Here is a 25,536-nt window from a genome sequence, read left to right as displayed (position 1 = left end):
GCTTTAATCCTATCCTATCAGTTCCTACGCCCAAAATTTTGAAAACCCACCTAAACACATAATTTTTTTTTGGGACAAAAAGTATTTCAATCCGCACAGGCTGAGGGTATATCTCTGTCGGCAAAGCCGACTGATATTTTTTTACTTGTTACAGAATATTTTCCTTCAAACATCTGACCACAAAGCGTGGATTTTTTAAGAATATTTTTCCTTTAAACATCTGACAACAAAGCGTGGATTTTTTAACAATATTTTTTCAACCAACATCTGACCACAAAGCGAGGATTTTTTAAGAATATTTTTCCTTTAAACATCTGACCACAAAGCGAGGATTTCTTAAGAATATTTTTCCTTCAAACATCTGGCCTCAAAACGTGGATTTTTTAAGAATATTTTTCCTTCAAACATCTGACCACAAAGCGTGGATTTTTTAAGAATATTTTTCCTTCAAACATTTGACCACAAAGCGTGGATTTTTTAAGAATATTTTTATTTCAAACATCTGCCCACAAAGAGTGAATTTTTTAAGAATATTTTTCCTTCAAACATTTGACCACAAAGCGTGGATTTTTTAAGAATATTTTTCCTTCAAACATTTGACCACAAAGCGTGGATTTTTTAAGAATATTTTTCCTTCAAACATTTGACCACAAAGCGTGGATTTTTTAAGAATATTTTTCCTTCAAACATTTGACCACAAAGCCTGGATTTTTTAAGAATATTTTTCCTCCAAACATTTGACCACAAAGCGTGGATTTTTTAAGAATATTTTTCCTCCAAACATTTGACCACAAAGCGTGGATTTTTTAAGAATATTTTTCCTTCAAATATTAAGAGCATAACAATGCATAATTTTCTGTTGTAACTAAACGTTCACTCCAAAGCCACACAATGGCTTCCAAACATTGCCAAATGAGCACCACGCTTCACATTGAATTAACAGCTAAAAGGATTACAAATTATTTTCTACGCTAATTAAAATGTAAATCGAATTTGCTCAACAACAAAACCACCAACAACCAACAAACCACAACTTGCGAACATAATTTTCGAGAGGCAACAACTATTGTTGTTGTTACTGTTATTGTTGCCACTAAATGTATTTTCATTTATTCTGATTCAATTTGTAGTTTGGAATTTATGAGCTTCGCTTTGAAAGGGCAGGCGTATGTGTGTGGTTCTGTGTCTAGTTGTGCGTATATGGTCCAAACATGTGCTATATATTGGATTCTAGAATAAATTTTCAATGGCAACATATTTTGCCATTGCAATTTTTTCAGACTTTATGACTATTGACGTCCCCGGGTTATGTGTGTTTGGTCGGTCACGTTTATTTATTGTCGATTTTGCTGTTTCATAAACGGCTGTGACCCTCTCGACTGTTCGAATATCTCAATAATTGTGTGTTCACAAACAAAATGTTTAATATGCGATGGTTATGGCACAAAGCAAAGCAAACGACGCCACCTTCTTCAAACATCCATCCACCTACCATTGTCAACAGCAATAACAAACACAAATGTTATCATCATCATCATTAACAGCGTCAACAGAGGGTTCAAAAAGCCAGCCATTACGAAATAGCAAATAGAGAATCAAGCGAAAATGGCCCACAAAATGCAAATCAATGCAATTCAAGTCGATAGATAGACACTGATTTGATAATACCCTATATCAAAGAGGAATAGGCTATGGTTTATTTATAGTTTTTTCGTGGACAAGTCCATGCTTCTTGATATAATGACACAAGAGCTCTAAAAATTCGATGATGCCCAGCCAAAGAACCCGAAGCGACCACCACAGCAGCGGGGTCTTACGTACCGGATTGACCCGAAACCAAAAGTGTTTCGGCCAGCGGCTGCCAACCCAGCATTATATGCTGCTACAACAACAACCACAGGTTTTCTTTCGGATCTCTTCTAAAACAATAGTACCAGAGGAACTGCGAGTGGCAGTCATCGATAGAGCTGACTTTGAAGGAAAAATCAGTGACAATGGATGACTGCGTATCGAAGGTCGTATGCGTGACATTGTGTTCTCGGGTGATGGGGAACCTACCTAACACATGCAATTCCGTAGCGCAGAGTAGTCCGTCATCTTCATATGGTATCGTTATATTTTCTTACTATCGTAAAAAAGGGCTTGGCGAACTCTGGGAAAGGTGTCAACTTACTTACTTACTTAGCTGGCCCATTACAGAATATTTGTTCCATAGACCGAACTAAAAAAAGATCTCCAAATCTCCCTGTTTTTCGCTTCGCTTTCAGGAATACCGCGTCTTTTCATTTCTTCATCCACTTTTATGCTCCATCGAAGCTTAGGCCTCCCGATTCTGCGTACACCGCCATGTGGCATGTATTCATACGCCTTTTTAGCGGGTTCATCATCGCTCATTCTTATGGTATGGCCTAGCCAACGCAATCGTTGCATCTCGATACGTTTAACTATATTCATGTCTTTGTATAGCTGATATAGCTCGTGGTTCATACGACGTCGATATTCACCGTCAACGCTTGGCCAATACAATTCTTCTTCTTATTTCACTACTGATGTTGTTTGTTGCGTTTATGGCAGTGCCGAGGTAGACGAAGTCTTTAACTACCTCAAAATTATAGGTACCAACTTCCACAGTTGGACGCTTTGCGCGTCGACACCATCAATTTGGTCTTTTCGCTTCGACATTCCTAGAGGTATCAGTTACTTCCTTTACTGATCGTCCCATGATGTCTATGTCATCAGTATAAGCAAGTAACATGTGGCTATTGGTGTAAATTGTGCCTTTTCTTTTGACATTTGCATCTCGTATTACCTTTTCCAGCAAAATGTTGAATAGGTCACACGAAAGGCTGTCTCCTTGTCTGAAACCTCTTTTGGTACTGAACTGTTCGGAGAGGTTCTTTCCAATTTTAACTGAGGACCTAGTTTCAGTTAAAGTCATCTTACAAAGCCGGATAAGCTTTGGGTTTTCTCCAGGATTTGCCGCAGGGAAAAGATCAATGGTGGACTTGCCAGTTCTAAAGCCGCATTGGTATGGTCCAATTATCTCGTTGACCATAGGCTTTAGTCGTTCGCACATTATCCCAGACACGATCTTGTAGGCAATAGGGAGAAGACTTATGCCCCTATAGTTGGAGCATACAGTCTTATCTCCTTTCTTGTGGACGGGACACAGGATGCTCAGGTTCCAATCGTCGGTTACGCGTCCTTCCTGCCAGATGGTGCTAACTAGCTGATGCATACAGGTTGATTGCTGTTTTTACCTCATCTTGGCCGGGCGGTATACATTCTATACCTTCTTCTGGGATTGAATCTGTGGTATCATCGTCTTCGCCACTATTGGATACCAGCAGATTGGAGAAATGTTCCTTCCATATCCTGAGCACGCTATCTGTATCTGTTACCAGATTACCTTGCTGGTCTCTACAGAAGGATATGCCTGTACCAAAGCCATTTGTTTGATATTTCACTCTTTGGTAGAATTTTCGGACTTCATTCTGGCTCCTGTACATCTCGATTTTTTCACTCTCCCGCTTTTCCATTTCTCTATTTTTCTTGCGGAAAAGACGCTTCTCTTCTTACCTTTTCTCCCGATATCTCTCTCGTGCGCTACGCGTTGCTACTGATTATAAAGTAGCTCTATATGCCGCATTTTTCTCTCCGGTAGCAGCACGACACTCCTGGTCATACCATGGATTCCTTGGTGGTGGTCCCTGGTATCCAAGTTTGGATTTTGCGGCTGTTTGCATGGAGTGTGCAATACTTTGCCATTGGGATGATATGCTATTGGGGCGAGGAGTACTTTGATAAAGCAATTGGGCCAGTTGAGTGGAATATGCTGTGACTATCTGATGTAATTACAGCTTACCGATCTCCAACTTCCGTGTTTTGTCTGTTCCCAATTTGTTTGCTACATTTAATCTGGTACGTACCTTTGCTGCAACAAGGTAGTGGTCCGAGACCGTGTTTGCCCCTCGGAACAATCGTACATCCAACACACATATAACGAATACACCTCATATTAACGCAATGATACGGGATACCAAGTGTACGGAAGTTTTAAATGGCTGAACAAATCTGGAAATATCGGCTACACATAGCTGAAAGGTTTCTTTCCACTCTTGAAAATGTGATGTTGTCTGACCTGGCCTGGGAATGGAAACGAGAAAGTGTGGCAGGCGGGGTGCTTACACCTGCTACAACCTTACTTATAAGATTCTAAGACATATACCAAAAAGGCCACTTCATTGAGACGCTAACGGGTTAACAATTTCTATTTAGGCAATTTCCCGATGTATAGTGGTCGCTGCCATTGGCCAAAATTAAAAAAAAAAAAAAAAAACAAGTAAGAAAAGTCTATAGTCGGACGGAGCCGACCATGGGATACCCTATACCACTATCCCTGGACAATCGCTCTCCACGGAACTTCTTTTCAATGATTGTAAAAATTTAATTATCAAATATCAGAGATGTAATGTATAATACTTATGACCAAAACCAAAAAGTTATCTAGCATGACAAAGACATTTTTGTAGCAGGAAAGGAAAATTTAGTTCACACAAACTAAAATGTAATGAAACCCACTTATGTAGTACTACTACTTCCGTTGTTTAACCGCTACGTTATTGACATTTTTACCAATTTCACACAAAAGTTTCAGTTCATTTAACCCGCTAAGTATTATCTGATCTTCACGTTGGTTTGTACGCTTCTTCTTCATCATAAACTCAAACTTTGTTTACAATTTTGCGGGTTATTATTTTGACATACAGAGCCGCTACAAAATTGGTTAAAATTTTGTTTTTGGTCCATTTCATCCCCTGAACATTCACGATCATCACCAAAAACTAATCAATTCTATCCTGGCCCGAACACAATCTCCTTAAAAAATTTGTTGTTGAAGTTCAAATTGCCTTAAGCTTTTTTACAATTTTTAATGGACGGACACACGCCGCTAAATCGCTTTATCTCGTTGAGATATGAATTTTGGCATACCAAATAAGGGGTCTAGGACGAATATTTCGTGATGTTACATAAACTATTGGAGAGACAATATGTAGCATGGTATAAAAATGTGGTTCTCTACACAGAACCCATTATATATTAGGCAGTAGACCCGTTATCTAGCAAACACTTTATTGCAATTTACATCAGAGGAAAGGTCAGTTGTTTTTTTTTCCATATGTAGGTTACTTTGCGAAATATATATGTCCTCAAGGAATTAAAATATCGACCAAAAATAAAATTTTTATATTTTTCATACAAAAGTAATGGTCCATTTCACCCGCTAAAGAATATCAGATCATTCAAAATTGTAGGTATCTTTTTCGACCTAAACTCTTACCCGGTGCAAAATTTCGTGACTATTGATGTATAATTGCGACTTCTAGCGAGTTTATTATTACAATACAAACAAATAACGGAGTATATTGGGCTGTAACTCTGTTATCTGATCATGCACACCAACACAACTGGCATCAATTGAAAGGTCAAGCGTTCCACTTTCAAGTATATCTCACTTGTCCGGAATGTCACTTCCAGGAATTAAGATAAAAGCTGTATATTAAAAATTTTCACAACTTTCACACAAAAGTTTTGGTCCATTTAACCCTCTAAATATTATCCGATCGCCATCTCAAATTGCAAGCTTCTCCATTGTGATATACTCTTACCTTATTTAAAATTACGCGTTTATCGGACTATTATTGAGACCTACAGAGCCGCTAAAAAAGTGGATAAATATTATGTTTTTGGTCCATTTCACCCGCTAAATATTTCACGATCATCACCAATAAGAATAGGGATCTATTCTGATCTGAACCCGACCTCCATATAAAATTTGGTGACGATCGGTCCATAATTGCGGCCTGGAGCGTGTTTACAATGTATAATGGACAGACGGACGGACGGACGGACGGACGGACTGACGGACGGACACACATCTCAAAATCGCTTCATCTCGTCGAGATATGAAAAATGGTATACCACATTGAGGGTCTCCGACGAATATTTCGCGGTGTTACATGAATTTTTACCAAAACAAACTTATAATACCCTTTTCCACATTGTGGTATAGGGTATAATTAACGTAAAATTGTTGGTACCAAAGGTTAGGTGAAAGTAAAATATTAATGGTCTGTTTCTCTAAAACGATTCGAATTCAGATTCGTTCGAATTACTACCAAACTCCTGTTTTTTGTAGATTATATTTGTTTGATTGAAAATAAAAATTATTTAAATATTTTTCAAAAAAACAGAAATTTGAAAAATGAATTCTATATTGACCAAATTTAATTCGAATATTGAAAAACTATGTATTAACTTTATTTTTATGCAGTTTTGTGTTTGTTAATTTTTGAGATTCATTATTGAATACGTGTGTTTATATGTTTCCCCTCTTTCCCCCAACGATTTTTTTAAAGATCAGTAGTAGTCTAAATATTCTATTTTCAAAATATTAGCTGCATCTTTCTGCGTCTTTGGAATTTTTTCCCGAAATACTAAGGGTACATTTCAAGGTGTTTTTGTAATGTTTTCAAATGTGCAGGTGATACATTCCAGCTTTTTTAAATATGTAGGAGAGACATTCTGCGGTTCAGTTATATGAAGGATACGTCAAAATGTGGTCCTCAATGTAAAATTTCAAAAATGCAGCAATTTCGATTGATTATTACGGCTAGAACTCCTAAAAATGCCGAATATTGGGCGGTACGGATTTATGGGGACAACATTAAAGAGTGGACCTACAATTATCGACAATTTTCTGGGGGTATGTCGGCAATTTCGAATTAATAATTTATATAAAACCTTTAACATTTCGAAAATCGAGCGATACCATTATATGGGGACCTTATGAAAACCTTGACCCAATTCAAAATTTTTTTTGGCGAGAAGGGTTTCTAACACTGTGGAATACCGTATCGAAATTTTAGCCAATTTCATTGAAAGATGTGGTCAAGACCCCCAAAATGCCACAAATCGGGGGGTACCGTTCTATGGGGGCTATACCTAATGTTGGACCTATGTATAATTTTTTGCTTCTTTTTATTTGTGTTGCTAAACTAGCCTTTACTGAAATTTTCGTATTGATAACTGCACATACAAGTTCGACCACAGTGCGACACACTATGTCGCGAGTTCATAGAAGGAGTTGTTGTAGCTGCACCAATTTTGGTACACGTACCAATTATTGATATAGCCTCCATAGACCCCTACCTCCCTATTTTCAGTATTTTGAAAGTTTTAGTCATAATGACCGAAATTACTGAAATTCGGGGGTTAGTCTTCAGCAGAGTTATGAAACATTCCAACTGAGAATTTTGGGTGTAGCTCCACATTTTGATATAGCTCTCATAGAACGGTACCTCCCGATTATCGGCATTTTGAAGATTTTAGCCTCCTTATTACACCGAAATTGCTCAAATTTGGTATTTAGTCTTCGTAGGGGGCATAAAACTTTCACCTTGAAATTTGTCTGCATAGATCCACGCCTTCATATAGCCCCCATAGGACGGTACCTGATGATTTTCAGTATTTTTGAGGTTTTAGGCTGATTATCGCACCGAAATGGCTGAAAATTGGTATTAAGTTGGGGGCTTATAACTCTCCACCAGAAATCTGTCAGTATAAGTCTTTGTCTTCCTATAGCCCCCATACAACCGTACCTCCCCATTTTCGGTATTTCGAATGTTGTGGCCTCAATATCCACCCAAAATGACTGAAATTTGGTGTTCAGTCTTCATTTTTTGTGAGCTTATTGAATAAATCAAACTCTTGTCTTTATATATGGGAATTTTCCTTTAAAAACGTTTTTTGACCAATTAATCGTCAAAAACGGTAACCCCTGAGTCAGGTGGTCGCTGAAAAAGAGAAATAACATGTTCGTCTGCAAACCTCTGCAGCTGGAATCTTTATATGTTTGAAGTACTCACTTTTCACAACTCAAACAACAAATAATATCGATACACACTTTTATAAAATTTTTTTCCACTCCACTAATTTTAAAATTTGGTTCACAAAGTCGATGTAGTAAGTACCACAGACTTGGGTAGCTGTAAACACCATATGATCACTATTTACTTCCAAACAAAATTAAATACATTTTTATTACATCCAAAGCAATTTTAAAAATTTATTTTAGAACGACAAATTACTTTGAATATTAAAATTTTGGGGCATAATACAAGTTATAAATTTTAGTAAAATAAGGACAAAAATACATATTTCCAACAATTATCGGATTTGAACCTTCCCATGTACAAAACTAATTGACAAATCAATACCATAATTCAAATTCCTTCAAATTGAAAGGTTTAATATAAATTTTCACGAATAAATTTGTATTCCAAAGTACTTGATTTTGACCATTTTTGGCCACGGTCGTGACACTGTGCGACGTAACGCTGATACTCGTGTCTACTGTTTTATATACCTTTTTATACCCTCAGCCTTTAGGCTAGAACTCCTTCGGGTACCTCCCACACAAAATTTTGGAAAACTTCGCTCTGATTTTTGTTGTAGCAACCTGTATTCACTTCCCCCCATACGACGGTACAAGTTTCATCAGGGGCAAGTCCATACTTTCTGAGAAAATAGCCTGAAAGTTGCAAAAAAACCCCCCTATGACACCGTCGGTAGTGGTTGGAACGCAATATAACTTTCGAACGGATCCACCGATTCGGTCCAAAATGTGGCCTTCATAATATTTTGTGCAAACTTAGTTTAAGTTTGAAGATAAGCCATATCGGTCCACTCCTTCAGGTACCTTCCCCACAAAAGTTCAAAAATGTTTATAAAATTTGTGCGCGCCATAACTCTTGATGGCAGTGACCGATTTAGTCCATGCTTTACACATCCTAATATATCTACCAGATATAGATCAGGTTCGAAAATGAACTAAATTTGTCCACTCCTTCGGGTACCTCCCACACAAAATTTTGGATAAATTCGCTTTAAGACCTGCTCTTGAATCACTCTGGTTTTTGTTGAAGCAACATTCGCTGCCTCAATTACGAAAGTAAAAGTTTTCTTCTGGGGCAAGTTCATACTTCTTGAGAAAATAGTCCGAAGGTGTAAAAAACCCCTATGGCACCATATGTAGTGGCTCGAACCGAATACTGCGTTCGTCCACACGTTGGATATCCTAATATTTCTTCGAATATTAGATGAAATTCGAAGGTGGTGCTTATAGATCCACTCCTTCCGGTAACTCCCACACAAAAGTTCGAAAATATTCGCAATATCTCAGAAACGGAGCAACCGATTTGGTCCAAACTTTGGATAACGAAATATTTTGTCCAAACTTAGTTCATGTTCAAATTTGGGCCTTAACGGTCCAATCTTTGGGGTATCAACCACACAAATGTTCAACATTTTTGTTTGGTAAGGGTCCGTCCGAGAATCCTTTGGATATTTTTACCGGGGATTTCCTAGTGACCCTTTTTACAGCGATATTAAGTTTTTCGTAGGCTAGTATGGTACAAAAGCTCTATTTATCGATATGCCCCTGCAAATTTTTGAGCTTTAATCCAATCCAAATTTTTGTTGGTTCATACGCCCAAAATTTTGAAAACCCCACTGAATACATAATCTTTTTTTTTTTTTTTTTTTTTGGAAAAAAAAGTATTTCAATCCACACAGCCTGAGGGTATATATCTGTCGGCAAATACTTTTTTACTTGCATTTATGCTAACGAGGTATATACACTTTCATACGGGCAAAATGTGCCTCATCGAAATAATGGTTTTAGGCCCCAAGTATATTTGGACGAAATGTGTTTCAGACAATTTGGAGTCGATTGAGCAATGTCCTTCCGTCTGATTGTCTGGCTGGCTGGAGCGCACGATAACTCTCGAACGGATGAACCGATTCGGTTCAAATTTTACCTTTCTTAATATTTTGCCCAAACTTGGTTTAAGTTCGAAGATGGGCTATATCGGTCCACTCCTTCGGGTACCTCCCACACAAGATTTCGGAAAAGTTCAGTTTAGGGTCATCTCTTGAATCGCTCTGAAATTTGTCTTATCAACGTGTATTCACTGCCCTCCATACGACGGTACAAGTTTCATTAGGGGCAAGTCCATACTTCCTGAGAAAATAGACTGAAAGTTACAAAAAAAACCCCTATGACGCCATGTGTGGTGGTTTGAGCGCAAGCTTACTCGAACGAATCTGCCGATTCGGTCCAAAATGTGGCCTTAGTAAAATGTTGTTCAAACATAATTTAAGTTTGAAGACAAACCATATCGATCCACTCCTTCAGGTACCTCCCCCACAAAAGTTCAAAAATGTTCGGAAAATTTGTTCATACAGTAACTGTTGAAGTGAGTGGCCGTGTTGGTCCATACTTTTCACATCCTAATATATCTACTAAATATAGACAATGTTTATGTTTATGACAATGTTATTGACTATATTTGTCCACTCCATCCGGTACCTCCCACACAAAATTTCGGATAAGTCCACTTTAAGACCTGCTATGGAATCGCTTTGATTTTTGTTCAAGCGACTTGCATTCGCTGCCTCAATTACGATGGTAAACGTTTTTTCAGGGGCAAGTCCATATTTATTGATAAAACATCCCGAAGGGTGTAAAAACGCCCTATGGCACCATATGTAGTGGCTGGAGATCCACTTCTATAATGGTCAATGTAGATCCATTCCTTTTAGTATCTCCTCCGCAAAACTTTTGATCTCTTATCCTAATGAACATTTTTGTCAGTTCAAATTCCCAAAAATTTTGAAACCACCTAAATACATACGTTTTTCGGAAAAAAATGTTTCAATATATACAGGCTGGGGGTATATCTCTGTCGGCAAAGCCGACTGATACTTTTTTACTTGTTTTGATCCTCTTTCATAATCGCTCGATTTTCCTTGTAATTGTGGTATAATTATTTTAGCTTTCATAGGATCTTATCTTATTTCATTCTAGGTATCTTGATTTAAATGGTCCTCAAGTTTCAGGATTTCATTTTATTCGAAACAACAACCAATTCATACAACATCTTAAATTAAACGGAAATATTCTCATGCTAATTCTAACAACAATGTCGTTACAAATCCAACTAAGTAACACAAATCGTGTTGTGTTTTGTCTAAGCCATCTCGAAGTGCAGGCACGAACACAAAATACCCGCTTCTCAACAGGTAGGGAAGCCACCATGTCTTTCTTTTTCTTTCCGGAAAAACAAAAGCAAAAAAAAATGTTTTCGTTTTACAAAAACAACACCCTTTGAAAATGCATTTCTGGTCAATTAGAGAGAATAACGCCAAAAGCAACCGCAAAACTGTAAATGAGGAAATTGGAAAAAAATTAAAACACAAAATAATGGTCAGGAGAGACCTTTTTTTCTGCGGTAAACAATTCTCCAAATGTTGTTTACGACAATGGTTTATTAGTGGGGTGCAAGTAATTTTAAGTTTACGACAACACAAAGCAAGAAACCTTTGTGGCAGCAGCAATCGCCCATCTAGCTGGCTGAGAAAGAATAGAAAAGCTAAGCTAAGAAAATATTTCTAAGAAAACCAAATCAATATCAATTTTGCCAAGGAGGTGGACCTAGCCACTACTGGTGCTGGAGCTGCTGCTGATACTGCTTGCATTGCAACGGGTTAGTGTAATACGATAGTTTTTTCCTTTCAAATGTGAAGAAAAGTTTCGTTTAACCAAAAAAAGGGCATCAGCTTAAAAATATTTTATAAATTCTTAAAAAAATAAAACACCAACAAAATGCCTGATCCACCAGCAAAGGAAGAGAAAAAAGATGAAGAAATTCCAGTGCCAAAAAACGAAGATTTCTTAGAATCGAAAACGTTTCGCATCATATCCGTATTCCTGTACATGGGTGGCATTAGCGGCCTCGGCATGACACTGGCCATGTATTACCTCTTCATTTGGGATTCGAGTATGCCGCCCTTACCGGACATCAAGCACACACATCATAGTGGATAAAATGTGGACGAAATTTTTATTTTGTAATTTCCCATCACTCTCTTGTATCCTCGCTGTGAATCAACAATATCAACGATGTCAATGTAGGAGATAGAGATGTTGCTGCTGTTGTCAAAACAAAAACAACACCAACAACAACAACAGTTTGAACATCACAAATTCGCCTACAAATCGCCGATTAATTGAAACACTGATTGAATACCTGGATAAAATGTATTATCAGATTATGATGTGTCATGTTTGTTCTTGTGTTTGTATTTGTGTTTAAGTCTGTATTTTGTGTTTAATCCTTGTACAATATATATAAAAAAACAACTAACAAAAATCAAAGAAGAAATAAAAATAAAAATAATTAGATTTACTTGGAAAAGTGTTTGGTTTTTTTGGGTAAATTTATTTGTGGATTACACATTTTCGTTTGTCGCTGTTGTTGTCATTTAATCTATCATTGTTTTGTGTGACAAAAATTGAATATATTGTTAATCAGAAATTCTAGTGAATTGAATTTCTGTGTAATATAATACAAATAGTCCAAACACAAAGGATAATAATGTGCTAATAAAGGGTCACATCTACATTTTTGATGTCCTCCAATATCCATTTTTCATTAAAAATCCCTTTATATAAAGATTAATGATTCGCTTCCACAATGGAAAAAACAGTAAGGAAAAGACCAAAGTCGGACGGATTATGGTACATAGTACGGCTTATGAGAGAATTAACAAGTAAAAAAGTGTCAGTCGGCTTTGCCGACAGAGGTCTACCCTCAGCCAATGTGAATTGAAACTTTCATCTACGGACAGATAGAATGTATTTAGCGTCTCTTCAGAATGTTCTGACCCTTTTCAACATTTGAACTTGCCGACAAAAATGTGCATTAGGAATTAACACAAATGTTGAACTTTTGTGGGGGAGGTACCCTTAGGGAGGACCCATATGGGCCATTTTAGAAGGACCCAAATATTAGGTGATCCAAAGTTTGGACCAAATTGGTTGCACCGTTCAAGTGATATCGTCCTAACATTTCAGTCACATTTTTTAAATATTGGGGGAAGTTGGGGACCGGAGTGCCCCATGAAACTAAGTTTGGATAAAATATGACGAAGACCAAATTAACAGTTCGAGAGCCACATATGGTGACATAGGGCTTTTTACACCTTTCGGGATGTTTTCCCAAGAAATCTGGACCTGCCCTGAAAAAACATTTACCGCCGTCTCGCTTCAACAAAAATCAAAGTGATTCGAGAGCAGGTCTTAAAGTGAACTTATCCGAAATTTTGTGTGGGAAGTACCCAAAGAGTGGACAAATATAGTCCATATTCGAACCTGATCTATATCTGGTAGATATATTAGGATGTGCAGAGTATGGATTACATCAGTCACTCCCTTTAAGAGTTATCGCGTGCATATTTTTTCCGAAGATTTTTGAATTTTTGTGAGGGAGGTACCTGAAGGAATGGACCGACATGGTTTATCTTCGAACTTAAACTATATTTGGATAAAATATTACGAAGGCCAAATTTTGGACCGAATTGGCAGATCCGTTCGAGATTTATCTTGCGATCCAACCTCTACACACGGTGTCATAGGGGTTTTTTGCACCTTTCAGGCTATTTTCTCAGGAAGTATGGACTTGCCCCTTATGAAACTTGTACCGTCGTATGGTACAAGTTGTTACAACAAAAATCAAAGCGAGTCGAGGTCTTAAACTGAACTTTTCCGAAATTTTGTGTGGGAGGTACCCGAAGGAGTGGACCGATTGAGTCCATATTTAAACTTCATCTAAGTCTGGTAGAACTTTCAAAGTGTAGGCCAAACCCAAAACCCTACCTATATCACAGTGTGGTGTAGGGTATAACTACATTCTAAGATTTTTGTTTTCAAAAGCTCACCTTATAGTACATCTAGTGAAATTTTACTTTGTGGTCTGAGGGTTACTCTACAGTAAACACATAAGCACCTAATAATTAATTATCTAATCATCTTATAATTAAGATTTTATTTAATCTTATGTAAAAACTCATCAAAATATGATACAAGGATACGAGGGTGTAAAAAATTCATAACCCTAATAACACTTTCATACGGGCAAAATGTGCCTCATCGAAATTCGTTTTAGATAATTTGGAGTCAATTTTGTCATATCCGTCTGCCTGGCAGTCTGGTGCAGGATAACTCTTGTAGGGATCAGCCGATTCGATCGAAATTTTGGCCTACGTAATATTTTGGTCAAACTTAGTTCAAGTCCATATCGGTCCAAACCTTCCGGCATTTTCCCTCAAAAGTGCAAAAAATTTCATTAAAATCATAATCATAGAAAATAAAATCCACTTGCAAAATGGACTACGTGGATCCATTCCTTCAAGTACCTCTTCCCCAACACTTTTGACCTTTAATCCAAATATATATTTGGCGGCAAGTTTATACTTCCAAAAAGTGCCAAAAAATATGACAACCTCCTAAATACATAGTGACTGAGGAATAGGATTTTGTTTGCGTAGTCGGTATTCAATTCTATATTGTCAATAGGTTACAGTTTCAATTCGCACAGTCATATATCTGTCGGCAAAGCAAACTGATACTTGTTTACTTGTATTTCAAAAGATTTGGCCATTCACCATCACATACAACCACAGCTTCCATATGAGGCAAACGTTTGTCGGACGGACTATCATCGTCTCCAAACTATCTTAAACGGATTTCGTCCAACAAGTAATAAAGTATCAGTCGGCTTTGCCGACAGAGATATACCCTCAGCCAGTGCAAATTGAAACACTTTTTTCACAAAAAACTTATGTATTAACCGAAAAAAATGTTTTTGCGGAAAAGGTACTTAAAGGAATGGACCGACATAGACCATGGGGGTGCCCTAGGGGGTTTTTACGCCCATCGGGCTGTTTTCTCAAGAAGTATGGACTTGCCCCTGAAACAACTTTTACCATCGTAATTGAGGCAGCGAATGTAAGTTGCTTCAACAAAAATCAAAGTGATTCAATAGCAGGTCTTAGGGTGAACTTATCTAAAATTTTGTGTGGAAGGTACGGGATGGAGTGGACAAATATAGTCCATATTCGAACCTGATCTATATCTGGTAGATATTATAGTCCGGTCAAAATAGACATTGAAATAGCAAAAATTCCCACAAAGCTGAATTTTGGTGGAGAGCTAGGGTTTGCCATTAGAAGCAACGTCCTAAAAGTCCCCATCGATCCCATGTGTGCAAAAAAAAAATTATTCGGGGTCAAAGGTCAAAATTTAAGGGGTTTTAGGTTTTCGGATTCATTTTTTGAAAACGGTTGATCTAATCAAAAAGTGACTAAAGTAAATATTGTAGACAGAAAAATTATCTACAAGTTTGACCCTTATAATTTTTTTCTTAGAAGGAACCATTCTTGAGATATAGCTGTTCTAAAAAACACATGATTTTTATGCACTTATAAGGGAAATATGCACATATTCATACGAACCGGCTAAAATAAGAGAAGTAATCGGGTTTGTCCCCCAAAAAAAATATATATTTTCTTGAAGAGCGAAATTATAGCTATCTTCTAAAAAAAAATCCAACAAAATCGGAGTGTACTTAGTAGATACGGAATTATCTAACACATAGTGTCGTTACTTTAACCGGTTCGCCTCATAATGTACTTACGCGGCTAATTTTTTATTTGACCTTTAGATCGAGATATCTCGAAAATGGTAAGTCTTTTTTAAGAATCATAAAGACCAATCTTATAGACAATTATTGAATCTACAACTTTTACTTTAGCGGGCTTTTGCTAAGTATTACCGTTTTAGAGGAAAATTAAAAAAAAAACTGAATAATGCCTCCAAAAATGACTTTTGACCCCGAATAACTTGTTTTGCACACATGGGATCGATGAGGACTTTTAGGACGTTGCTTCTAATGGCCAACCCTAGCTCTCCACCAAAAATCAGCTTTGTGGGAATTTTTGTTATTTCCCCCTTATACTCATGTCTATTTTGACCGGACTATTTTGAGAATGTGGACCAAATCGGTCACTCCCATCAAGAGTTATCGTGCGCACAATTTTTCCGAATATTTTCGAACTTTTGTGTGGTAGGTACCTGAAGGAGTGGACCGATATGGCTTATCTACAAACTTAAAGTAAGTTTGGAAACAATATTAAGAAGACCAAATTTTGGCCGGAATCGGCATTTCCGTTCGAGAATTATCTGGCGCTTCCCCCCATAAACATGTTGTCATAGGGTTTGTTTTTCAACTTTCAGGCTATTTTTTCAGGAAGTATGGACTTGTCCCTGAGGAAACGTGTACCTTCGTATAGGGGACAGTGAATACAAAATGTTACAGCAAAAACCAAGGCCAGTCGAGACCAGGTCCTAAACTGAACTTTTCCGAAGTTTTGTGTGGGAGGTACCCGAAGGAGTGGACCGATTGAGTCCATATTGGAACCTCATATAAGTTTGGTAGAAATTACACGATGCGCAAAGTATAGACCAAATTGGTTATTCCCTACAAGAGTTATCGTGCGCACAAGTTTTGCGACAATTTCTGAACATTTGTGGGGGAGGTACCTGAAGGAGTGGACCTATATGGCCCATCTTCGAACTTAAATCGAATCTGGACAAAATATTTCGATACCCAAAATTTGAACCGAATCGATTGATCCGTTCGAGAGTTATCGTGCGCACCAGCCTGCCAGACAGACAGACGGACGGACATTGCTAGATCTACTCAAAATTGTCTGAAACGGATATCGTACAAACATACTTGGGGTCTAAAACCATTATTTCGATGAGGCACATTTTTGGTCGTATCAAAGTGTAAATACCCTCTTTATCCTAAATGCTGAGGGTATAAAAATTAAAGGAAATTGCCAAAGAAAAAAGTCGAAGGAGAACAGGCTACGCCACAAGAAAGGATCTGCCAAACTATCTATTCATATGTTTTAGGCAAAGACAGAAAATGTGATCCTCAACACCATTGACCTTGTGGTCTTCTACAAGAAGACCTTGTGAATTTCCACTATAAGAAGACCTTGTGGTCTTCTATAAGAGGACTTTGTGGTCTTCTATGGGAAGACCTTGTGGTCCTGTATAAGAAGACTTTGGGGTCTTCCATAAGAAGACCTTGTTGATACTATAAAAATACCTTGTGTTCTGCCATGAGAGACTGTGTGGTCGTCTATATGAAGAGCCTACAGTATTCTATAAGACGACCTTTTAGTCTTCCATAAGAAGACTTTTGTGATCTTCTAAAAGAAGGCACTGTGGGCTTCTATAAGAAGCCATCATAATCTTCCAACAGAAGACATTATATTATTCTATAAGAAGAAATTAGGTCGGCTATAAGAGGATTTTGTAGGATACCTTGTTGTTTTTTATTAGAAAACCGTCTGGTCTTCTTTACGAAACCTTTGTTGTCTTCTATAGGGGGACTTTGTGGTCTTCTATAAAAAGACCTTGTGATCCTGTATAAAAAGACCTTGAGGTCTTCTATGAGAAGCCATTATAATCTTCCACCAGAAGACATTATATTCTTCTATAAGAAGAAATTATGATCGGCTATAAGAAGACCTTGTAGACTTATATAAAGAGACTTTTCTGTTATAAAACTTTCTGGTCTTCCTTCTTAAGAAAACCTTGTGGTCTTCTTTAAGAAATCTTTGTTGTCTTCTATAAGAGACCTAGCAGTCTTTTATACGTAGACCTTGTAGTCTCCTATAAGAAAACCTTGTGCTCTTCTATAAGAAGAACTTGTGGTCTCCTGTAAGAGGATTTTGTAGTCTGCTATAAGAAGACCTTGTGATCTTCTATAAGAAGATTTTGTTGTCTTTTATAAGAAAACCTTTTAATCTTCTACAATAAGACCTCGTGGTCTTCTTCTATTAGAAAATCTTATGGTCTCACATAATACGTCCTTGTAGTCTTCTATAAATAGACTTTCATAAGAATGCCTTGTGGTCCTAACATCCATGATTTTGGCATGGTCCTAAATACTATAATGATGTTAGCTACTCCTTGTCTGACAGATATATATTCACTGGGCAATAGGCCTATGACTTATCCTGATGTCGTTAGTTTAGTTTAAAACACTAAAATACGTAATTTTACAAAGTCCGATCTGGGTTATCAATATTTTCCCTATATATGTATATACACCATAGATATTCCAAAAACAGTTTGGATCGAGCATATATAATCCCCTTAAAAAATATTATTTTGGAAAAACATCAACAAAATATATTTTGTGACCACATATAACGAAAATGTGAATAAAAACGGTAGAATATGGGCCTAAATCATATATAAAAAAGCGAAAGCTGCTGGAGATGTTGATTAGCATAGCTACAAATTTATTTTGTTCACAGACTCATAATAAAATTTGATTTGGAACATTTCTTCTTTTGACACAATTCCCAACAAATGAAGTATTTTAGGAGATTTTGACTCAGTATGGAATAAATTTTAATTAAGAGTCTAAAAGTTTAACAAATAATTTCTACCTAATTTTGTAACGTCATTTTCTTAACAAAGTATTTTACTTAGATATATATATTTACTTCTACTTTTAACACCTTTCGTCTAAAACTAAATTTCATGTTACTTTCATCCATCAACTCGAAAAAAAAAACAAAACAAATTTATTCAAAAAAAATATTAGGGTGTTTTGTTGACAAACTTTAAGCATATATTTTTTTGATATATATTGTAAATACATGTTTTTATATTGAACTTTGATGGAGAATATTTTTGTCTTTGACGTCTTCTATCTCAAATGAAGTTTTGTGAAACAAATCTTAATAAACTCAGATAAAGTACAACATTAACCCTAAAACGTGATTTTACTTTTGGCAGATTCCTGGCGTTTAGGTACGATTTAAAGTTTTGGTGTATTCGGGATCTATAGTACAATTTTATGACAAATAATTTTATAGAATATTGTGATCTGATACTATCACATTTTAAAGGAGTTTTTAAACGTTTTTGAAAAAAGGTGCCAAAAAGACCCCTTTTGTGTTTTTTAGAACAGCTAAATCTCAAGGTGCCTTCTAAAAAAACTATATAGGCCAAACTTGTAGATAATTTTTCTGTCTACAATATTTACTCTAGTCACGTCTTGATGAGACCATCCGTTTTCACAAAATAAATACGAAAACCTAAAACCCCTTAACATTTTACCTTTGACCCCGAATAACTTTTTTCGCACTCATGTAATCGATGGGGACTTTTAGGACGTTGCTTATAATGGCAAAGCCTAGCTCTTCACCAATATTCAGCCTTGTGGGAATCTTCGCTATTTCAATGTCTATTTTGACTGGGCTACTTTTATATGAAAACCCCTTAGCCTTTTATAGGAAACCCTTCTGACTTTCAATGTTAATCCAAGATTGATTTTAGTTTTCCTCTTAAAGCTCATTTCTCCATCTTTATCTCTATCTCTCTGAAAAACAGTGTTTAATTATCTGTTACCAACGTTTCATAATATAAAATACCTTACATTTGTTCTTTTCCTTGACTCGATGCAATTGACAATAAGTTGGAGGAGCTTTGGAGAACTTCTTTTTCTAAAAATATACCAACCATCGCGAATCATGATTTCACAAATGGTAAATAAACCAAATAAGATATACAACACATTTCAAAAGAAATGCCTACTTGCTATGCATCATGTAGAAGATTAGCTTTTCTTAATTTTTTTATAATACATTTACAGACATTATCTCAACTCTCACCTCCCTATACTCCAAGACTATGAACTCGGTCATTCATAATGAAGTTAGGACATCATCATATTACAACACATTTTTCAGAAACCTCTAAAGATTGGCAACCCAAATTAAAACCACATCGACCACTGTGATCCTCTAATTAAATCAATGATGAACAAAACAGTACTCTAGCGTCGATTACTCTTAATCGCAGCCATAATTGACACAAATACAATCAAAAATATACACATTGTTTTATAAATATTTTTAAACAATATGTAAATTTTACTATTTTAGAATACAATTAAAGTTTTAAAACATAAAATAAAATTAAGAAAAGCCAACAAAAATGCATTGTGAAATATTTAAGAGAAAATGTGTCAGATTCTCTTTGTGCATCCCTGAATTAAATGACCATTGTCAAACGAATTTCATTCAACAAAATTTTCCCAAAAGAGAAATGAACTATTCGCATATGAACTTTGTTTTAAGAGGTTTTTGGTCTACATTTGAATTGTTTTCCTTTCCCCTCCTACAGGTGTCAGCAACATTTAATACGCACCACCTTCCACCCAAACCCTCGGCACGCACACACCCTTCAAATAGATTAATTGACCATTGTTGCCAATTGTTAGCAAAGTAGCAATTTAAAGTCGATTTTTGTTTGGTTTTTTTTTGGCTTTATTACTCAATGGCCAGCTATAGGTATTTGCAAATACAAACAACAGCCGTCCGTGGAAGCTTATGTAACAAAAATTCCATAGTGGATTATAGAATTTTCCATTGGATTGGCAACAAGACCAAACAACAATACCCAGCTGACAACAACTGCAAAAAACCGCATGATATGGTATTGGCTTACAGATAGACTGGTCATTCAGCCAGCCAGCAAATTAATGATTGTAAAAATTCCAAAAAAGTGTTCTCCTGTTTCTGTGAGGGTGGTGGTTGAAGTATAGAGGTTTGTGTCGAAATGCCTAGCTGGTATCATCCTCGCAGTCATTGATGTTGTCATAACGAATTGGAAAGGTAAACATGATGTGTTGGCAGTTTTAAAAACGAATTAATCGGCTTTCATTTCCATTTGATTAAGTTACAGACACAACAACAATTGCTGTTATAGCCGTTGCTGTTGTTGTTGTTTTTTGATATGAAGGTAAGCCAGACCAGCTGTATAGACTTTGTTAACTGTCATTGGCCAGTAAAGCAATGGCAGTAAATGTCCATTAGTAGGTTTTTCGATCGAGAAGTAACGACAATTTTTCAAAGTCTTAAGAAGCGAAACAGAAAAAACGATTTCTTCGTTCATTTCAGACACTCGGTTAAGCTCAAATTTATTTTTCCCGCATTTTTTTAACAAAACAATTATTTACAAAAATTAAAAAAAAGAACGTTTTGTGAAAAATGCCCACCAACACAGTGTCCCTGAAAAAAGTGGTAAATATTATAACCCCAATCGAAGAGAATTTATCGGAGGCAACAAACACACCTGAAACCCGACCATCACCAAGTTCATCAGCCCGCTCATATTCCCCACCCCGTCGGCCGGTACAAAACGATGATGTTCTTTTTCCCGAACCAACATTCTCCGAAAGATTTATGCGTTATTTAATGGTGGGCATCTATTTGGGTGGTCTCAGCGGTTTGGGTTTCTTTTTGTCCATTTATTATATCTTCTTTTGGGATTCTCGCATGCCACCTGTCTATAAGCCAGCCAAAAAAGCCACAACAATATTTATGAAACCATAAAGAGAGAGAGAAAGATAGACAGAGGAGAAATGTTAATACCAATCAAACAAAAAACAGCAACAACAAGTAGCATCAAAGGAATATCAATCATCCTCATAATAATTATCATCATCGGCAGCAGTAGCGGCATAGCAGGTATGTTTAAGTTTATATTCTTTAAAGTTGTTTTTCTTCGAAGTTATCGATTTTTCATTGGCCGGATTTTGTTTGTTTTTTTTTTTTTTTTTTTTTTAATTTGACTTAAACCCCTTTTTTAATCGGTGGCACCAATTCCGTTTAACACACAAGGTTGCAAAGGGGCCAAAGGGTGTTAGAAATTGTAGCCCGAAATAAATTTGCCAATGGCAAATATGATTCTCATAGAAATATTTGTTCTTGAAGACATTTTTAAATAGAAAACTTATTTAATTTTCTAATGCGGAAAAATGCTGTGACAGATTTGCCTAAAGTGAAGTGTGTGTTCAAGGATTAAGTAGGTTAGGTTAGGTTGAGAAGAGGGGTGATTCAAAATCACCTCATGTCCTTAAAAGAAAGGGCATACACTTAAGCCACAAGAGGACTGTTGTGCGCTCTAATTTTATGTGTCCTGGAAGTTGTTGTTGTTTAAAATTTTTTATTAGTTTAGAAGTTCCGTCCCATCGATGTCCCTCAAGTTTTTGTACCCGATGTCCTTGATATGGTCGAGTCCTGTAATTATGTCGTTTCCCATTAGTTGAGTTCTCAAGTATGTGAAAGCCTGGCAGTGGCAGACATAGTGTTCCAACGTTTCGTCGTCCTCTCCACATGCCCTGCATTCACTATTCTCTGCACAGCCTATCCTGTGCAGATGCGCTTGTAGTTCTAGATGCCCTGTAAGGACACCAGTCAATCTACTGATATCCGTTTTACTCATCACTAGGAGGTCACTTGTTTTGTCCTGGTCTGGGTTTCCCCATAAGATTTTTGTAGTTCTTCCCTTTGTCTGATTATTCCATAGGTATACGTGAGCACTCTTTGCCCAAGCTTTTAGTTCTATACGAGCCGCCTTTAAAAGCTTGGCATTGTCTAGACTTACTGTAGGTACCTCCATGGAATGTTTTGCTAAGGAGTTTGCTACTTCGTTTCCCGTAATCCCTATGTGTCCTAATACCCATATAATGTTTACCGAACCACAATGGGAATAGTCGTTAATTGAATTTTTACACTCTAAGACAGTTTTCGATGTTGTTGCCTTACTTGTTACAGCTCGATCGTGTTATGATCCGGCAGCCGAAGGGAGATCCTCGTTTCCGTGTCTACGATATAAAGACCCAGTCCCGTTCTCCCCCCTAACACAGCCCCGTCCGTAAACCCGCAGCTTCCAGCGGGAATCTGTGCTAGGGTTCCATCGATCCACATATCTCCGTCCGGTATTAGAACGTCACACAGAGCTTCTTCACTTGATTCAGGTATCCGGTCCGACACTATTTTATTTATAGATTCACCCGTTGTGACCCGTAATATGCTTTGGTGGTATGTTTGGTGGTCTCTTTCGATCCACTCGCTCATCGCTTTCAGTCTTATAACCGCGATGGCTGCTTCATACCTTACCTGTATTTCTATCGGGAGGACAAATATAATTGTCTCTAAAGCCCTAGTTGGTGTAGTCCTCATCGCCCCTCTAATGCTTAGGCAGCACATTCTTTGGACTCTTTGCAATGTTTCCACATTGTATTTTTTGTCCATAGCTGTTCACCATATAACAGATGCGTAAGTAAGAATCGGTCTTATTACGCTTCTGTATAGCCAGTGTATCATTTTTCGATTAAATCCCCATTTTAAGCCTATAGCCCTTCTACAAGTTGACCCTTTCCTGAATATGGTCTTTCCATTTATGTTTCCGATCTAAAAATTACCCCCAGATATTTAACTGTTGGAAATATAGTTATTGTCTTATTCACGAAAACTGGTCCCTCGACAGAGCCCAATTTCGTTTTCCAGTGAAACGACATAACTCTGTTTTTTAGACCTCTTGGTCTAGTCCAGTTGTAAGCTATATTTAGAGTCTCTTCGGCTCTCCTACAAAGTAGATTTGGATTATTTCCCCTTAGAAGTATTATAACGTCGTCTGCATAACAGACTGGTTCAAATCCTTCCTTGGTTAAGGATTTGGATTCTTTCCCCTTAGAAGTATTATAACGTCGTCCGCATAACAGACTGGTTCAAATCCTTCCTTGGTTAAGGAACTTAGTAGACTATTTATGGTAGTGACCCACAGAAGCGGCGATAAAATCACCCCCTGTGGCGTTCCCTGCCATACTTTGTCTCTTTTTGTTACGTCATGTAGCGCGCAGCTTATCCATCTGTTCCTTAGCATGTCGTCTATCCAGTTCCTCAGCGTTCTGTCTACACGCAACTCGTCTAAGGAGTTGATCAGCGTTTCCGTGCTGACGTTGTCGAAAGCACCTTCTATGTCGATGCAAACCTATTGTAACGTCTACGGACCTCTTTGCCTTTGTTACGAATTACCCCTGTCATCCAGGGTTTTTTCGTAGGCAGACTTCCTTTCTCGTAGGGGACAACTATCTTCGAAAGACTTTACCAGGGATCAAGTAAGTGGAGACTCAAATAATTACAAGGCCACTTCAAAGCTTATTAGTAGAGAAATCTGATTATGTTAACTGATGAAAAACACTTTATTTATTTATTTATTTATTTATTTATTTATTTATTTATTTATTTATTTATTTATTTATTTATTTATTTATTTATTTATTTATTTATTTTTTTATTTATTTATTTATTTATTTATTTATTTATTTATTTATTTATTTATTTATTTATTTATTTATTTATTTATTTATTTATTTATTTATTTATTTATTTATTTATTTATTTATTTATTTATTTATTTATTTATTTATTTATTTATTTATTTATTTATTTATTTATTTATTTATTTATTTATTTATTTATTTATTTATTTATTTATTTATTTATTTATTTATTTATTTATTTATTTATTTATTTATTTATTTATTTATTTATTTATTTATTTATTTATTTATTTATTTATTTATTTATTTATTTATTTATTTATTTATTTATTTATTTATTTATTTATTTATTTATTTATTTATTTATTTATTTATTTATTTATTTATTTATTTATTTATTTATTTATTTATTTATTTATTTATTTATTTATTTATTTATTTATTTATTTATTTATTTATTTATTTATTTATTTATTTATTTATTTATTTATTTATTTATTTATTTATTTATTTATTTATTTATTTATTTATTTATTTATTTATTTATTTATTTATTTATTTATTTATTTATTTATTTATTTATTTATTTATTTATTTATTTATTTATTTATTTATTTATTTATTTATTTATTTATTTATTTATTTATTTATTTATTTATTTATTTATTTATTTATTTATTTATTTATTTATTTATTTATTTATTTATTTATTTATTTATTTATTTATTTATTTATTTATTTATTTATTTATTTATTTATTTATTTATTTATTTATTTATTTATTTATTTATTTATTTATTTATTTATTTATTTATTTATTTATTTATTTATTTATTTATTTATTTATTTATTTATTTATTTATTTATTTATTTATTTATTTATTTATTTATTTATTTATTTATTTATTTATTTATTTATTTATTTATTTATTTATTTATTTATTTATTTATTTATTTATTTATTTATTTATTTATTTATTTATTTATTTATTTATTTATTTATTTATTTATTTATTTATTTATTTATTTATTTATTTATTTATTTATTTATTTATTTATTTATTTATTTATTTATTTATTTATTTATTTATTTATTTATTTATTTATTTATTTATTTATTTATTTATTTATTTATTTATTTATTTATTTATTTATTTATTTATTTATTTATTTATTTATTTATTTATTTATTTATTTATTTATTTATTTATTTATTTATTTATTTATTTATTTATTTATTTATTTATTTATTTATTTATTTATTTATTTATTTATTTATTTATTTATTTATTTATTTATTTATTTATTTATTTATTTATTTATTTATTTATTTATTTATTTATTTATTTATTTATTTATTTATTTATTTATTTATTTATTTATTTATTTATTTATTTATTTATTTATTTAT

General features: G+C 34.9%; 3 protein-coding genes across 3 annotated transcripts in view; 2 read left to right on the top strand and 1 right to left on the bottom strand.

Annotated features, from left to right (window-relative positions):
• Positions 1–25,536, bottom strand: part of LOC141397748 (niacin transporter NiaP) — a 231,635-nt gene that overhangs the window by 11,642 nt on the left and 194,457 nt on the right. The window lies entirely within an intron of this gene.
• Positions 11,434–12,311, top strand: LOC141397750 (uncharacterized). The gene has a single exon (XM_073974411.1). It carries the CDS (start codon positions 11,729–11,731, stop codon positions 11,948–11,950), a length of 222 nt encoding a protein of 73 aa, XP_073830512.1. The 5' UTR covers positions 11,434–11,728; the 3' UTR covers positions 11,951–12,311.
• inaF-D (trp-interacting inaF-D) overlaps positions 20,776–25,536 on the top strand; it is a 173,463-nt gene continuing 168,702 nt past the window's right edge. Inside the window, exon 1 of the mRNA XM_073974410.1 lies at positions 20,776–21,525. Coding sequence (XP_073830511.1) covers positions 21,420–21,525 — 106 coding nt within the window. The 5' untranslated portion in view covers positions 20,776–21,419. The remainder of the gene's footprint in view (positions 21,526–25,536) is intronic.

The sequence above is a fragment of the Musca autumnalis genome, unplaced genomic scaffold (genome assembly GCF_047663935.1).
Source record: "Musca autumnalis isolate F117 unplaced genomic scaffold, ASM4766393v1 scaffold_3, whole genome shotgun sequence".
NCBI classification, from domain to species: Eukaryota; Metazoa; Arthropoda; class Insecta; order Diptera; family Muscidae; genus Musca; species Musca autumnalis.
Note: the sequence above shows the minus strand (reverse complement) of the source record. Positions and strands in the feature narration are given on the sequence as shown.

Coding starts and splice junctions, on each gene's coding strand:
- LOC141397750 (XM_073974411.1), top strand. CDS start 11,729: ATGCCTGATCCACCAGCAAAGGAAGAGAAAAAAGATGAAGAAATTCCA.